Source organism: Agelaius tricolor, unplaced genomic scaffold (assembly GCF_023055355.1).
Source record: "Agelaius tricolor isolate 1412-34295 unplaced genomic scaffold, bAgeTri1.0.p SCAF_7, whole genome shotgun sequence".
In the NCBI taxonomy this organism is placed as follows: Eukaryota; Metazoa; Chordata; class Aves; order Passeriformes; family Icteridae; genus Agelaius; species Agelaius tricolor.
Window position 1 is genome coordinate 18,774,055 of NW_027269267.1, and position 17,849 is coordinate 18,791,903.

General features: G+C 37.4%; 2 protein-coding genes across 9 annotated transcripts in view; one reads left to right on the plus strand and one right to left on the minus strand.

Moving 5' to 3' along the window:
• GPM6B (glycoprotein M6B) overlaps nucleotides 1-2,575 on the plus strand; it is a 107,378-nt gene extending 104,803 nt beyond the window's left edge. For all 6 annotated transcript variants that reach the window (XM_071430521.1, XM_071430519.1, XM_071430517.1 and 3 more), the window contains one exon: nucleotides 39-2,575. In XM_071430521.1, coding sequence (XP_071286622.1) covers nucleotides 39-188 — 150 coding nt within the window. In that variant the 3' untranslated portion in view covers nucleotides 189-2,575. The remainder of the gene's footprint in view (nucleotides 1-38) is intronic.
• Nucleotides 1,433-17,849, minus strand: part of OFD1 (OFD1 centriole and centriolar satellite protein) — a 31,255-nt gene continuing 14,838 nt past the window's right edge. For 2 of the 3 annotated variants that reach the window (XM_071430500.1, XM_071430502.1), the window contains 9 exons: nucleotides 17,656-17,767; nucleotides 15,557-16,213; nucleotides 13,183-13,318; nucleotides 10,284-10,384; nucleotides 6,772-6,891; nucleotides 5,573-5,703; nucleotides 4,818-4,988; nucleotides 4,112-4,182; nucleotides 3,007-3,195 (listed from right to left, as the gene is read on the minus strand). In XM_071430500.1, the coding sequence (XP_071286601.1) occupies nucleotides 3,150-3,195; nucleotides 4,112-4,182; nucleotides 4,818-4,988; nucleotides 5,573-5,703; nucleotides 6,772-6,891; nucleotides 10,284-10,384; nucleotides 13,183-13,318; nucleotides 15,557-16,213; nucleotides 17,656-17,767 (1,545 nt within the window). In that variant the 3' untranslated portion in view covers nucleotides 3,007-3,149. Of the gene's footprint in view, nucleotides 2,981-3,006; nucleotides 3,196-4,111; nucleotides 4,183-4,817; nucleotides 4,989-5,572; nucleotides 5,704-6,771; nucleotides 6,892-10,283; nucleotides 10,385-13,182; nucleotides 13,319-15,556; nucleotides 16,214-17,655; nucleotides 17,768-17,849 lie in introns of those variants that run through there. The other variant, XM_071430501.1, reaches the window with a different exon arrangement.

Sequence of the window (17,849 nt, forward strand, 5' to 3'; positions counted from 1 at the left end):
CATGCTCACTCGCCATCATGCTCACCCTTCTCTTCCAGATCCACTTCCTCATGATACTGTCTTCTAACTGGGCCTACTTAAAGGATGCAAGCAAAATGCAGGCCTACCAAGATATCAAAGCAAAAGAAGAGCAGGAGCTTCAGGATATCCAGTCTCGGTCAAAAGAGCAACTCAATTCTTACACATAAATGTCTGCCACATTAATTCAGCAGAAGAGTTCTCTAGCTCTGACAAATCAGCAAATAGCTGCTCTGCAGTACAGATATGTGTCTAGCAAACGAAATTAGAGAGAAGTGTAAAAGCTTCACATTCCAGCTCCTGGAAAACTTTTTTAGGGAAATCGTCCCATTGGTAATCTTCCATCCTTTCTAAAAGAGAATGGAGGGTTTATTCCAGGCATTTTAAAAGGCAACACTTTACAAAAAGTGACCAAATTATTCTTCTTTGAGACTTGGTATTTAACATTTGACTTGCTCCTAGAGCATGACGCCCTGCACAAACCAGTGGCAGGTGCCCCGGCCAAGCAGGCAGCAGATCTGTGCAGACCTCAGGCAGTGCAGGGTGCGTGACTGAGCACCTCCCAAAGGAACCCGTGCCCAGCTGGGATTCCTGAGAGAGAGGAGCTCGTGTGTGTGTGATGGCACAGCTGCAGCAGCTCCCAGGTGGTGCAGGGGGGCTGTTTGGGAGCACCCACACCTGGGCCATGGGAGCAGCTGCACTCCTGTGCCACACACTGCCACCATGAAGCCATCGCGTCCCTGTGCTCACCTGAAGGGCGAGCAGATCTCCCAAGTTCTAATCCTTTTATTAACTATTTAATGGAATGTAGATCCCTGGATCTGGATAATGATCCCCTTCTTTGAAAATAAATGTCAGCTTTGCCTTAATATTTATTTTCTATAAATGTTGTAGCATTTATATAGTGGCAGGAGACCATTATCCTACATTTTAAGTAAGTGAAAGTGTTACCTTATTAAAATGACACTGATCTGACAATTCCAAATGAGCGGATGAGAAAGTTTGCAGAGTTTTACACAAACAATAAAATTTGCAGCCATAAAAATAATACAGGATGTCCACCTTTCTCTATCTTGGTGCTTAGCAAATTTATAGTCAGTACTTATGTGTTACCTTTTTACAAATTAATTAGCACACTAAGAAAACGTGGTGTTCAGAAAAAAAAAAAACAACAAAGAAACTGGTGCCATTTTAAAGTCATTTCCCATAGAAGTCTGCCTTCTAATTAATGTTTTTTTTCAGAAGCATTCAGTGATATCTTGAGTATTAGTGATGGTATATTTGGTGTTTGTTCTATATGATATATATATATATATATATATAAATGTCGGGGGGGGAAGTAAAATACATCATTCATTTGAAAAAATTAAATATTCAAGTCATACCCCTGCTAAGCTGATGTGTGGTTTGGTAGTTTTGACTGTTTGCTGAATATACATCAAAGGAAGCACAAATTCCTTCAAATCAGTATTAAGAGAAAAGGCATTTTTGGGGGGTATCAACTTCAAATATAATTTCTTTTGTTAACTACTGAAGTCTAATTTGACAGTTTCAAAAAAGGGGCAAAGTTGATTGATGTAGAGCAAATATGAAAAAATAGCCTAGTGTATGTTCTTACCTGTTGCATGAAGGAGACATTTCTACAGCAATGCAGGTGATGTTCTAGCCCAGTGTTTGCATAAGGGTAATAATGGAGGCAGTGTCTTAAAGCCTAATTCTTTTCTAATTCAGTGTAGCTATTACTGGGAGTTTTTGAAGTTTTGTTTAAGTAGTCTAATATTTTTATGTAAAGAGCATTAAATTTTGCTATGTATAAATTTTTGTAACCTAACAGTGAATCAATATTTTCTATCAGTGCCAAGGGCTTCCTGTAGTTACATCCAAGTGTTAAAATAAATATTTGTAGATAATAGACAACACTTGTGTATGCTTATTTGAACCCAGACCTACAGCTACTCCATGGCAGTGCATCTCTAGGCTTTATGTCTCTATCTGAGGTGAAACATGTTCTGTTCCAGAGCTCCCTGCCCTCCTGCATGGGGCAGGGCAGCTCTGCAGGTGCAGCTGCAGCAGCAGCTGTGTGCAGCATGCAGTAGTGGTAGTTGTTCCAGGCCAGCATAATGCAACAAGCACTACCCCTTCCCAACATCCAGAAATTCTCAGTCACTCAGAAATTCTGTAAAGGCCAGAGTGGCTGCAATAGCAAATTAAGCAGTATGCAAAATCAGAGTAACCACCACATCACATTTTAGCTCCATTTCAAAAAGCAGAGCTTGTATCTGTCACAGTTTTGGTACATTGTGTTTAAACATCCAGTGAATTTAAGACAGAACTTTGGTTTTTTTGCCCCTAAATTCTGTCAAACTTGGCTTCATGTTCTTGTAGTTAGGTCAAGATGAGCAGCCTCAAATGCAGTGCAAGTTGTAATATATGCTGCCACCCAAAATTACTTCATTGATAAAAACTACTGTATTTTATACTGTAAATAAAGTTTAATGATCTTGCCTATAATCTACCTACAAAATACAAAGCTTAAATAAAGATGAGTTAAATAGCATTTTTATTTTAATCTCTCCATTCTGGGCTGGTTAATACCAACGAGGTGATCCATGAGAGGGGCTGCTTTTGAAAGTGGCTCCTGCCCCTGCCGTGCAGCAGAAGGGACACCTTATTTTGGGTCTGTCACACTCAATGCTCTGAAGCTGTGTGAGCCAAGTGCCTCCACGGGACACCTTTAAATCAGGTGATGATGAGGGAATTTTTTCTTCCTTTCATCCACACTTTGAACCATTTGGAGAAGGGGTTGGGGGGGGCGGGGGTTGGCAAAATTGACAAAGTTTAGAGGAATTCAGTGCCAACACAAATCCACCCAAACATACTGATCAGTTTCTGTTCCCTGCTTTGTTCTTTCTCTCACCCCACCCAAGGGCTTCCTCTTGGATTAGTAACACGTCAGGACTCCCTGTTTGAAATGAATGACTGAAGTGATGAAACAGATCAAAATCAGCTTTATTAATTTATAATTACACAGCCCGCAGTGTTGCTGCCTAACATTTATTAAAGGCACAAAACGACTTAAAAAATATCTTTCTCATAATAATAATAAAAATTAAAATATCAGTAGTTATGGTTCACCAGAAGCTTTCATCCACGTCTCCATGAGAAATGTCTGCAAGACTATATTGATTATAGGAGGGAGGAAAAGAAAGTGGTACCAGTTAATGTAGTTTATCTTAAATCTTAATGCTCATTTTAAAACAGAAGAGACTGCCTTTGCTGTTCCAGTGAACTGCTGGCAATAAAACCAACCCTAAAGCAGGAGGATTTGGGCCTTCATTAACTAAAAGCCATCACCTCAAAAAGCAGAACTATCTTGTATAGTGCTCACCAAGAGAAAACAACACAACTGGTGCCAATTCAGGAGCAGCAGGGTAGGGTCTGTTATGTTTAACAGCACAGACAATGGTGAATCATTACTATAGTTCCAGTGAACCTTTATGGGGTTTTTTTCTAACTGCTCCATATTTTTTGCTTATTTTCAATTCTACATCTCGGAAAAACTGAAAGATTGGGAGTAGGATTGTTTGGTTTTTCTCTTGCAAGCAACTAAAACATTCATCTGTATTTATCAATGCCTAGAGAAGCAGAGGAAATGCCTGGGTTGTTGTGATTCAGTGGGGGCAGACAAAATCTCTGAATAAAGCATCTTAAAAGTCCACAATGCTACTGAAAAATCAAAGCTAGGAACAGACTATGGTGAGGTGCAGCACAGACAAACTTTTACCCAGGCTGTCATCACCCAAGAACAATCCCTCAAACTCCAGCTCTCGGTGAAAAAGTTATGAGTGCCACAACTACTGAAACAGAGCTCTCAGATGTGAGTTACATACAGTGCTTAACTTGCATGTACAAGAATTGGAAGGATCCTCAATTTTTCTGATACAATTGCTTTTGATTAATAATTTATTTGGTTTCTAAGGAGGCAGACGTCTCTTAACATAATTCATACTAAATCTATTACAACTATATATTAGAGTTGTTATTATAATTTGTTAGTATGGAGTACCAGAAGTGATTCATACATGAGCCTTACCTGTCATCATTTTCAGTAGATAGAAGTCCTTCTGAAGGTGACCCTTCTCTTATTTCTTCTTTTTTTGAATCCTAGTAACCAAGAGGAAAATACACTTTCTCTAACCAGTTCTAATGTCAAAGTGATCTAATAATAGTATCTGGATCTTTAAGGCTCATAACTGAAAATAAAAATCTTCCAAAGGACCAACCCTATTTCTATAAATGCTACACTGGATCTAGAATAGTAACACTTTGGAAATTTAGATTGGGATCATGTCTGAACAAAAGCATCCTGCATTCCTTCACTGAAGTAATGTCCACCCATACCTCTTCTTTAACAGTTCAATTTTCCATTTTGCCAGAATAAATTCTGTTGTGTTACAGGAACACAACCTGACGTGCGTGGCTTCAAACCGTACTTAAATGCAGTTTAAGCTAAAAATTGAGGACTTTTAAATACTGTCCTGGTACCTTAAAAAACAAACTAACAAACCCCCCACCCAGAGGATACCAGTAACCCTTACAGAACAAAGTTTCCCATGTTTTTTCTTTTGGATCATCACACTTTTCCAATACAAATCCAAACACTCTGCTCTGCAGGTTGCTACATAAAGTTTATAAATGAAGAAAAAATTAAATGTGAAAATTGTTTTCATTCTAAGCAAGCCTAGCAAGACACAAATTGGTCAATAATATTTTTGGGACTGTGTTTTGAGAATAATCACCTTGTTTGCCAGTTCCTGCTCTCTGCTCTGCTGAATTATTCTCATGTATTTTTCTAATGGATTGGAAGGAGGATCCTTTACATTATTTTCAGCAGCAGTGCTACCATGCTCAGATTTTACTCCCTCTTTATCTTCTATTTCTTCATTTGTTTTCATTGAGTCTTGGATACACTTTAAGACACACAAAAAAAAAATACTGATTAGAAAAATACATTTCTATCTTAATACCTGTAATACATCCAAAATTTCCCCTTAAACTCAGTAAAACACACCAGTCTAAACAGTATTAAACAGGAGCTAAAAATCCAGAACACTAAACACGAAGTGTTTAAGCTCAAAGGGATTTAAGCAAACTCAAGGTCTCCTTATACCCTCTGCTTCCCAGAGTACCCTGGAAGTCCTGACAGATGGACATGAACACATTCTGGTGGTGTCCCCACCTGCAGTGGCCACACCACAGAGACAGCAAATGTTCAGTTTGTTCCAACAGCGTGGTGACAGTGGCCATAAAATTGTAGCTTCCAGTTACATGAGGCAGGGAAGGAAAGGCATCTGTTTCCAGTGAAAAAGTCACTTGGCATAAGGAGACACTCTAGTTAGACTGGTTAATCACATATAAAGTAAATAAAATAACTTAGCCTCTACTACTTCCACTTTATGGAAAAAAAATCTACTTTTAACAAAGAAACACATATAATAATCCTAAAATGCAAGCCACTACAAGGCTGCATTACTGTCAGAAATTAAATTACCACCTCTTCATTAAGCTTCTCCACTTCTTTTTGCTCGTTTTCCAAAGTTTCCTGTTCTTTCTCTTTCCTTTCTTCTTCTAAGTTTTGCTCAACTTCTCTGTTCTGTTCTTCCATCTGCCTTTGATCCAGCACCACTGTGAAAAATTATTTCAACATCTGTAATTTGATTTATGTAGTTCAGTAATCATTACAAGAGCATATAAATCAGTACCAGGTTCCTGTACAATGTTAACAGCAAATGAAAAACAACTGCATGTGTTGTTTGTACATACACTGAACTTCCTCTTGGGTATGGGCTAATGTGTTTTCCCACCTCTAAACATTTTCTAGTCTGATAAAGGACTCACCAAGAGTTAAGGAGTAGTGCCAAAGTACAGGCCAGAGATTTGACAGATCTGTGCTTCTCATTCCTTTCATGGCTATTCTTATTAAACAAACCTTTATTATCCCAAAGTCCATGTTACTGTATTCTTCCCCCCTCTGTAATGTGGTTGGATACAATTCTTTGTATTTATAAAGCAAAGTATCTAAAACCCCTTGGAAAAGTATTGCAGGACATGCTGCTGATATGACCAATGCATTTAAAAAGCTGTGTACAAAGAACAGCATTGGATAGCAATGAGATGGGCAAACTAAGGACTGGGAATCATGAGAAGCTAAAAAATCCTTCTCTAAATAAAAAGAACCATAATGTTTGCATCTAGAACAATTAGAAAAGCAGCATATGCTGACTATATATGAGATATTATTCTCATCTAGTCAAAGAATTAAAACTGCATTGTGATAATACAGTTCACCAACAGAGTCAAGAATAAATTTTAAAAAATCCAGACAAGCAGTACATAAAATTCTTCAAAACATTTAATGTCTCATTCCTATCAAGAACAGAAATTATATTTAATAATTACCCAAAAGAAAAAAATCATCTCACAAGAGGCTGGATGGGGGAGGTGGGATGGGTGGCAACAATCTTTAAATTAAAAGCAAATTTAACTAAAGCCAGGATGAAAAACATCATCCTCATACAAAAAAAGCAAAGGAAAACACTCTTTTCTCTTTATTACACAAATGGCACTTTCTGGAAAATTTTTCAACCACACCAGCCTACATATACCTACAGACTCTTAAATATTTGTCCTTCTGTGTTACACATTTGACACTTTAAAAGGGTACTTTCTTTTGTGTCTGAGCTGAGAACTCACTCAAGTCCTGCAGTGAAGTGGCTACTGCTGGCACAGGGGCTGTGACACAGTTTCCATCAACAGTGTCCCCAGATGGATGCAAGACATCACTTTCACACTCCTCTGGTATGTCCCCCTGATCTGGAGAAGAATTTTGAACAATGGCTTCATTATTTTGTAATTGCAAAAGTGGAGCACAGCAATGGACAGAGAGTGTGGGAATGGCTAAATTAGAACACAAAAATATCAGCACTAATTGAGCATTTTCCCTTCAACTTGACCATCTCTCTGAGAATTAAGAATTATCATAGGCTGTACTTGCTTCCTTAATTACAGAATTGTTAGTTTTGAAATTAGCTATTGGAACACATTTGTTTATAAAGCCAAAACTGTAGAAATATACAACAGAAACCCAAGATGTTTTCATTTCTTGACAAAATCAAGACACAAGTAACAGAAAAATTGTGTATCCAAGTTCAGCTCATAGTTTTTATGCATATAAAAATAATCTTTAACTATCTGGTCACACACTCTTTAATGGGATCTTTGCCTTCTTCAGTGCACAGGTTGGATGCTGCTAACTCAGATATTCTACATTATACTATCTTTTCCCTGTGCAATGAATTCACAAAACCACAATTACTGTCCTTCCTCTTTGATCATTGCTGTGATATTCAACTGCTTTTAAATTACTGAATGCAGACTGCTATTATCTCATTTCATGGGAGGCAGAAAAAAAGAGCTAAAACAAGATGTGGCCATTATCTCTAGATAGCCAACCTGAAATACACAGGACTATTCCCCAAGCACTTGGTCTAACACAGAACAGATACTCTATATATCTCTTAAGGTTTTGGGTAAAGCTTTAGAAAACATCAATTTTCATCCTTCGTATACTAGCAATGTCTCAAGCTTTTTCTTTTTCACATAATAATGAAACTGAAATATTTTACATGAAAAAACCCAAGTCAACCAAACTGATCAGCCTCTTTCTCTCTGAATGATTATCTCTCTAAATTTCTTCAAATTAAAACTCTTTTAAAAGAACTATAGATGAAAGCATAACAGGAAACAGAAAATTTCTGTTAAGCTGTCATTCTAAGCTAGGAGAATGTTTTCAGCTTCTTACCAAAGCAAGAGGAATTCCTACCAGCTTCACCTAGGAAAATAAATTCTATATATGGGGTGTTTTGTAAGACTAAAATAATGGGCTATCACACTCAAAAGAAAATCTATTCTGTTTTGTTGCTCTCTCTTAATTATAAAGCTATCAACAACAACATTATTTCCATATGAAGCACCAATAAGCATCAGGTGTATTTAAATTTAAAAAAAAAATCCTTTCATAAACTTGCCCCAGTTAAATATTACTTCGAACCTCAAAATGACTGCTAACAACATAAACAAAGAAACCCAAACCAGAACCATTAATAGTAAAAACCATGTTAAATTAACTAGTCTGCAAAGGAGGGAAAAAAGCTAACTCTGTACACTTTCACTCCCTTTTTAAGGGTGGACTAAAAGAGATGCATTATTCCCTTAAGACAAGCACATCACCCAGAAACAATTGCTGCCAAAATAATCTGCTGATCTTTTCTTTCTAGAACTCACTCACAGTAGCACTTAAAGACTTCCATATTTTCTGGTATCTCCTTTACGTCATAGATTTTTTTTACTGTTATCAACTTCATCCTTCACTATATCTTTTTCTGTATTTACTTCTTAGATTTTACTTTCTTACCCACCTCTCCCTGCAATTTCTCCTGAACCACCTCCTCCCCTTTTCAGCCAATCTGATTTCCTCCTACATACAGAGATGGTTGAGGCAGGCTCACCCAACTAAAGTACTGTTGATTGAGAAATCATCAGCATATGTGAACTCTTACAATGACTGACCACCACACATCAGCAAATGATTCATTAGTACCTTACCTGGGCACAGCATCTACTCAGCCCTAATTGCCAAGAAAATGCCAGTCTGTTGTCATATGTGATAAAATGAAAGTGAAATATGTAATGTATTCCCAAAAGTGTCCCATACAAAATTTAACAAATAAATATAAGTCTAATTAAAATGTGAGATGAGTAGAAACCATTAGTGGCTACAGGCTTGGTTCATATTCAAATAATGCATTTAAAGCTTATAAAAGAAATAAATGAGAGAAATAAAACCAGCTGAGTAATGAGTAAAGCCTCACAGATGAAATGCACAGATGAGGCATTATCTTCTGCCAGTTATCTCTAAACACTATCAGCACATCTGCTATTTAAACAAACATCTTTTTTGGTTGCTTGTTTTTAAAATACTGAAAGCCTATTCTCACAGGGTCAGGACAGTGAGCAAGGGCTCCACTCTATCTTCCATATGACCTAACCACAGCCAAAAGAAGAAGCCAGTCTGAAAACACTGACACCAGATAGAATCACTGGTTTCCAAGAAAATACCCTTGACTCTCCCAGCAACAACAACAATCTCTTCACCACCTATGAGTTCAGTTACACCACACAATGCCACATGTCCACCAAGCCTCAGGACTTTCTACAGACCTCATGAAATCTGCAAATAGGAAAGGTTAGCTGGCTGTTCACTTATTCCTCATTGACAGCTTCATTTACTTTAAACCCACAGTTTCATGGGAGATAAGGCTGCTAAGGTTCAACATTAGGATGTCACTCTAAGTAAGGCCTGTAACTGCTTCTACTTCTCACTCCATACACAAATGGCTATAAAGGACACCAAGTTTGATTACCCTCTTGTTTCTACACTGCCTGAGTTATGTCAAAGATTTTTGGAAACCAACCCTGCAGCACAGAGAGAGAAGAAAACATTTTATAGCCTGCAATCAACAGAGAGAAGAAATGCAAATAAATGGAATACTGGCCTCAGAGAAAAAAAAGAGACAAAATTCAAGTTTCAGTAACTGAACCACATGTTCCAAAACAACTCAGAAATGCTGATTAACTGCATAAGAGTTCCTTTGATTAACTGCAAGAGTTCTTTCTTCCCACATTTACATGCAACCTAAAGCAACTTCTAATTCATACTACTATTTAAGCCTCAGTTACTGAAGGAAGAATCAAGAGTGCATGCAATAGCTACAGAAACCTATCTTTAGACTTATAACCTGGTTCTAATTTATGCAGCAAATACAATAAAGCCTCAATTTAGTTCACATACTAATACACTTTCCTATTTAAAAAAAATTTCTACACCATGTTAAAACATTTCAAAGCAACTGTCAGACCTACAGCATTAATCAGAACAAAGTTATGCAAGATTTCTGAACAAATTTATGTTATAAATTTCAGAACAAACTCAATTTAATGTCTGCTTATTACTATATACACTTACCTAAAGATGCAAGAATAAAGAAATTTAATACTCCATCATCTGAGACATTGGTTTTCCCTAATTCCAAAATCAGTCAGAAATTTTTCTCTCCAACTGCAGTTTTAAAACTATGAAGACAGTTATCCTAAACTGTTAAGCCCTAAGGTGTTAAACAAACTGTCTGAAATGCACTAAAACTTACCTTCAAGAGTAGAAATGTGTTCTTCAAGATCCTCATACCTTAGTTTCTCTGGTTTGTGAATATCACTGAGATCTTGTTTATCTGTTTGTTGACTCTGAAGTCTGAAAAAAATAAGGAAGAATATAAGTAAGTTAATAAATATAAATGCTGAACTTCTAAGCAAATAGCCATCTGAAATTCACTCATATGTTAAGCAACAGACTAAACCAAACCTAAAATCCATCAAACTTTCTGACTCAAATTTGAGGTATTTTAATCCAGTTCTCTAACTTTTACCAAAAGTCCACTGCATTCCCCTTCAACCTTTCCCCAAGGTCTTTACATGACATAATTTTATTACATTAAAACAAAATAAAAAGAGTAAGAAAAAACATAAAAAAAGAGAAATACAATGAATTGTGACAGTCAACTGAAACAAAGAAATTTGCCTTTTTAAGCTTTGTGTTACTGTTTAATTCCCATTTTGATATCATCTTAACAGATGTGTTTGAAATGTATTAGGATTAGATGTCTGGCAAAACAAGAGATGCAGGGGTGAAAATCTGGGTTCTATCAAAATGGGGTTAGTGCCCTCATTCTAAATCCCTGTTTATCTCATCACAAAGATAATGTGAAAGAACAATGTCTCCCACGTGACCCAGCTACTAAACTCTGACCAGAACCAGAACAGCAAAAGGAGTGCAGGTCACTAATGAAATTCAGCACCAGCACTTCATAAAGGAGCTTACTTCACACCAGCTGGTGCTCTTCATCACAGCCTGTTTGTGCTTACAATTTCTAAGGAATACAGGTCTTCCATGGGGCAAAAGTGGAGAACAAACAATACAAACAATAGCAAACATACCCCCAACAATGAGATTTGTTCATAAGAAAAAAATGAATCTGAGCACAGACAAATAAATCTGCATTGCCAAAAGGATAGTTCAGTGATGTCAGTGGGGAAAAACAGCCTGTAAATTAAATAGGATAGAGTAAATGAAATTTCAAGTTTTGGAAATCCATTTCATGTTTTGAGTCTTTCCTTCACAGAAATGGTCAAGGGCTAAATAATTCTCAAGGGTGTGAAGTTCAAGGACATGCATGTCACTTTCTTCAATACCGTGTCCTGCAACACTTCTAGAAAGACAGAGAACCACTGCCTCAGCAACAACCCTCAACTGGTTTCTTCAGGCCAAACAAACAAAAAAAAAAATAGGTAATAATCTGCCTTATCACTTAGTCTTCCTGTCTGTGTTTACTGGTTTCCTTCATACCACTCATATCTTGGAACATAAATAAACAAGGAGCTCCTCTAGTTGCAGAAGCAATTGTTCTTCCCCATCAACTGAGCTCTGACTTCTAACAGCTTGTCACGGATGTTACAGCATCATATTCGCTTCTCTTGCCTTTTCAAAGAAGTTCCCATTGCCACTTAAAATCTACAGGTCATAAACTAATCCCACAATACACATCAGTGATGTGGCATTTGCCTAATAATAAGAGTAAATAACTGGAAAAGCCCACACATGCATTTCTCAAATATTTCATGCAACAGAAAACAGTCCAAGGCACATGAATTTAAAAATACGCAACAAAAGAATGTTTTTCCTTTGAGAAAGTCTTGGGAAAGCAGCAAGTTCATGACAATTATTGGGACCTTATACCCTTGCTTTGTCATAAGAAACCCAAGAAAGCAACGCAACACCAAACTATAGCTGCCTTCCCAGACCCAGGTCTGTCCTCATAACATGCTCACACTGTTCACTCTTCAAGCAGGATGGAGTCTACAAAATCCTTCAAAGAAGTGCAGTCCCTCAGAGGATTAGAGCATTTTCCCCTATCACCCTAACATGCAGGTTAACATTCAACCTCCACTTTTTAAGGTCTGTCAGAGAAGTACAAGAAATCTGAGACATACCACAGAAAATGTGAATGGGTAGTGAAAGGAGACACAGCCTGGAGGGAATACTTAAAGGAAACTGACCCAACAGTCCCTAAATATCCCAACAGCTCATTTTGAAAACAAAAAGGTTCTTCCAAAATAACCAGATAAGAGACCCTCTCTGCATTGAATGTATGTTGAGGCCTTGATAAACAACAAAATAAGAAAGGCCTACAATGCCTGCTAGAGCTGCCCCAGCACAAGCTGTCTCTCTTCAGCCACCAAATCAGGAATGATGGCTAGCAGGTTAAGGACAATTCAGATGTCTCTTCTGAGGAAAAAAATAGTAGAAGTTAAATCCTAGAGCTGCTTCTAAAGGCACATAGTCAAGATTTTTAGTTTTGGAGAGTGGAGGCAACACTGGCCATTAAGAACAGAAGAACTCCAGACATGGAAATAGGAGATACAGAGACAAAGAGAAGCCATTTTAATGCAGTCTAATTTTGTCAAGTTATTCATTTACCTTAAAAAGATATTAAAAAGGAAAAAAAACAACAAGAGAAAAGCTGTGCTACCCATCCCAGTCCCACATGCAAAGGAGACTGGAAAATACTACTTTGAAAACAGGCACATGGACAAGCTCTTCAGAGAAAGAAAAGAAGTAATAAATTTAGCATTACAGCTTGTTAATGAATGAAATGAGAATGTAGAATTGCCTTGATTTAAATTCTCAAACAGGAAGCAGAAATTCAAATGCTTCAATTAGCAGAAGCTCATCAGTCAGGTCACAGATGTGAAAAAAAGAGACACAATAAAGAGACATGGCTTTGCTCAGAGCAAAGTGTTTCTGTTTTTTTATAACTAGGTTCCACTTGAGGCATGATATTTAAAATGGTAATCCTTATTCATCTTTAGAAAAGTTTTCACTTATAAAATCAATGGCTTGCTTGATTTGTAAAAGCAGCTACCACTGTGAGCAATTAGAAAAATGTTTCTTTAAAAAGCAGGTTAAAAATGTTGCTTTGTAAACAATGTTACCTGATTTTCTGGCCACGACTGGATGGCGAGGAAGGAACAGTCTCAGGAGATGAAAGCAAACATCGCTTTGAAATAGGAGAAAGAACCTGGTCAACACTTTGCTGTGAAGAGGTAAAGGATGAGCTCTTGATGCTCTCTGCAGAATAAAAATTCCACAATTTGTATTAGCTATTTGTGCTACTATTTCTCAGACAAGGTTGTACAACACATGCGTTATTGGTTCAATGTGCATGGACCTAGGAAGAAAAACAGTCAAATGCATGAGCTAGTTTAAAGGAAAATAAAAAACTGCATAATCCTTCTACTTGCAGATTATGCAGTAGAACAGCTGTTGGATCTGCCAACTGTAAGTATTTTAGAGGAGAATATACTTCTTCCTTTCATTCTCCATTCTCCAGAGACAGGTGCTGACAACTGAGCTGCACTTAACCTCACTTAAAGGAAACACAAATCTCAGACTCACATGCATGGTATCTTCTACCTCTTTAAATTCACCCTGAGCTGTTCAGACTGGTATTTCCAACAGCACCAAAAGGCTCCACAGAAGCTTCCAGAATGACTTAAGAATTTTCTAGCAAAATCACACCTGGTGCTTCAGCCATCTTTAGCAGAAAAGAGTAATATATATATATATATATATACACCAGTATAAAAGCACTCCTCAGAAGACTCATGAGGGAGAAGTGACATCTCAGTGGGGAAGCAATCTAAGTGGGACCTGACAAATCCCACTAATAGTATTGAAGTATTTAATATTCTATCACCCAGGTTCAGCCTGGTTTCCTACACTCCACACCACTCCATTTCTGTAACTCCTGAGTCAGGTAATGCACGCTCCTTTGTTATTCAATTCTTACCCCTCTCCAGAACCAGTCAGTTTTGTGCACTAAGCAAAGAACAGATCCAATGGAAAAAAAGAGATCTACCATCCTGTAACTAGCTTCTGAACAGCACAAAGACAAGACAGATTGTTCAGGTTCTGCACACAAATATAGTTTTAACATTTCCTAAGTTTTCAACAAAACTCTAGTATTATGAAAGATTTTATCTGCGTGCAGTGCTAAACAAATAGTCTGTGGGTATTTTATGTAGAAATTGACAGAGAGAATTTACAACATGAAAGATTGCTTTGGAAGTTGAAGTCTCAAAGATGTTTTTAGTACATCTAAGAGTATGATACTCTACATGTAGAAACACAGGGACAGCCACAATCAATCAGTGTTGTAACCTGTTTCTAACAGTGCCCACTACTAAAGAAAACTAAACCAAAAAAGGAGAATACTTGTATCTTACTGCTGGCAACACCCACCCCAACGTTTCTCCAATCAATCCTTTTTTGGATCACCCTGACAGAGAAGTTGTATTCCTGCATCTATGCTTGCTCTCACAGAAGCAATGAATTACACAACTTACTCATGGTATGAAAAAGCTTTTAATTCTATTTCCTTTCAATGTCAGGGGATTCTGGGGTCTGTGAAACAGTAATCAGTTGATCCCTTTTCACCTTCTTCACATCGTTCATTGTTTTCCAGATTTCCCACAGCCATCCTTCTTTCAAACTAAGCTGCCCTTGTATTTAACCTTCCTTCATGGAGCAGCTGATCATTATCTTTTTTTTGTTACTGTCTCTTTTTTAATTTTATTAAATCCACTTCGAGCCAGGGTGAAAAAAATTGCATCACTCAAGAAGCAGATGTACTTCAGATTTGAAACAACAGATTGTTTTTTTACATTTTGTTTCTATTTTGCTTGCTTTTCTGAGTACTGTCCTTAAAAAAAAAAAACACTAAGCAATTATTAGAAACTGTGATATTAATAGCAAATGAAAATTTTTCAAAACTAGGTCCTTCCTCCTTACAATTGCTGAGGAGTATTTTATAAAGATGTCACACAAAAAGAACAAACAAAAGGAAATCTGGACCTTTCAGACTGGAAAGCATGATTTAAGAGAAGACAAAGACATTTTCTGCCACACACTTTTAACTACAACAGTTAAATGAAAGGTTAGAAATATAGGAGGGTTAAGAAACTACAATTAATGTTCAAAGTTACACTTAATAGCAAGTTTTGAATTAAACTCTGTATATTCATGAAGTTACACCTGTAGGGATTTATATTATGTAGTCTTCTCTTGAAAGCTCCCTAGAGTATGTTGAGGGAACGTAAACATGCTTCTCCAGTACTTGTTTCCAGGAAGAAGCAATACTCCAAGCAGCTGGTATATTCTGTCTCCTGCAAAACCACATCTCCTGACTTCTGCATCTTAGCAATTAACGAGTCCATGACTAACACTGCTAAATCTTTCTGTTCCCAGAGCACAAGAGGAACAGTAAGCAAAACCCATTACTGCACCCCATTAACAATTGAGACTTACCATCTGGAATTCTCTTGTTATTGAGGTCTTTCTTTGGTTTGGAAATGGGAGTAGAAGAAAGGCGCCTTGAAGATGCTCCTCTGCGTGGTGGTGTGTAGGAAGCTTTAAAGATATCGACCTGCCCAGTTCTTTTGATGTGCTCCTCACCTCTTGGACTGCCCAGAGGGGAATGTGGGCAGCTGGGATTATGCTCTACCAGTTCCTGCTGGGTAGACAAAGGCTTGCTACTAAGAGGACACTGCAGAATTAAAGGAGGCTGCATCTTGCTTGGTGTTCTGCTTGCAGCTGCACTCAGCATAACTCTGTGCTGGTAACTCCTGTAGGCTTCTTCCAAGAACTCGGCCTCCTTTTCCAGCTCCTTCACCCTGGCCCGGGCCTGCGCGATGCACTCCAGGTCAGAGTCCGGGGAGGCGCCGCGTGGCCCTGGCACGGTGCTGGCCGTCCCCACATCGGACAGGGGCAGCTGCAGGTGACAGCCAGGCCCTGGCACGGTGCTGGCTGTCCCCACATTGGGCAGGAGTGGCTTCCTTGGGAACGCACCATCCACGTAAATGTCATGGGGCACCAGCCTGTCCCCTGTCCTGTCTCCCAGGAAATCGAGGACGGAGCGGTCAACGAGCGATGGCTTTGGGTTCCGATACACCTCATTCTCCAGAGCTAAACGGTAGCAAGAGGAATAAGTGACACTAAAGAGAGGGAGGGAGACCCACAGGAAAGCAAAAATAGTAAAACATGGCATTTAAATTCCAATTTGATCAAAATTATTCTACCATGGAATTGGCTTACATTTTGAGAATTTAATAGTTTAATTGAAATTTATTTAAATGTATTTTTAATAAAGCTTCAAAGCTGCAAATTATCACTGCGATTTTTAAAAGATATAGTTCTTCCACGTAAAACCACCATTAATTTAAAAAATAACATTGTAGAGTACATAGTTATGTTTAAGTAAATAAGCAAACATGAAAACATTACCACTTTGGACATGTTATATCTTATGCTGGTAAAGTCTAAGGAACACAGGGCATGCCACAATAAAGTTTCCCTTCATTTAAATCAAAAAGTAATTTTGGAGAAAAACAACACAGGACATAGAAAATGTTTTGTTTTGTTTTTTTCATTAAAAGCACTCTAAAATTGCCAGTTAAACTGAATGTTTTGCAGCAGTCCGCTTCCATACACTTGCATGCTTCAACAAGCCCAAAAGACCAGTCTGCTGTATCTTTCAGCAAATTTACAACCTTGTTTTTATTCTACACAATTGGTTCTTCAATGACTTCATTAACTCTGATGTAAAATGAAAGTCCCTACAGTACTTTCAGTCATTTAATTAAAATATATATTTGCTATTTTCATATAACAAATTTCCAATTCCAAATGGTACCGATACATGTACCATAAATGTACATGTAAGTCTAGTGAATAGTATGAAATGTAAAATATTGCTATGAGAGAACATGTTGTATGTAATGTATGATCATTGCAGAATTGAATTCCAGATTTTTACATTAAATAAACATACTAACCCCTTTATTTATAATACTTGATGTTAACAAACTGACAGACACGAATCTTTAAAAGAACATTTCTTCAGCAGACTGAATTGCTTTATGTAAGTGCCCCTGTTTCTAATGCCCTTAAAAGGCAAGTTAAGCATAAGTTAGGCAAAAGTTTTTAGACTTGACTAAAACTGTTTAAGAGTTAGACCTAAATTTCTGTGGTACAAAATAAAATTTCAAATTGATTATTTTTATTATGAACGTTCAAGAATCAAAACACATTAAAACACAAATTGCCTGCTGGAAAATGTTCTTTATGTTATCAGCAAACGTTAATGGCCTTAAACTGAGGAAAAACAGACAATAAATATATGCAAATGCTCAGGGAGGAGTATTTTTCTTCCTCTGCTACCTTTGTTTCCTGAAAGGAGGTTAAAATGAATCTCCTTTTTAAACTGGGCTTTAAATAGATTTTGATTTTAAACTTTGAAATCTACTCCCTGGTGATGTGCTGGTTCTATACAACTGCAGTTTTTTTAAGCTTCTGGAACTTCTTTCATTTGTCCTTCATAAAGGACTGCTCTGATGTAAGATACAAACCTGCCTGTGTTTGCTTCACTTGCAGTTTCAGCTCTTCCACCTGCATATTTAACTTCCTGACAGTAGCTTCAGAGTCTAACAGTTGGGCCTTTAACTGGGCACAACGCTCAATCTATAGGAAATCAAGAGAAAAACAAAAACCACCATAATTCAAACAACAAGAATAATCTCAACTGGCTGAATACTTGGTTTCT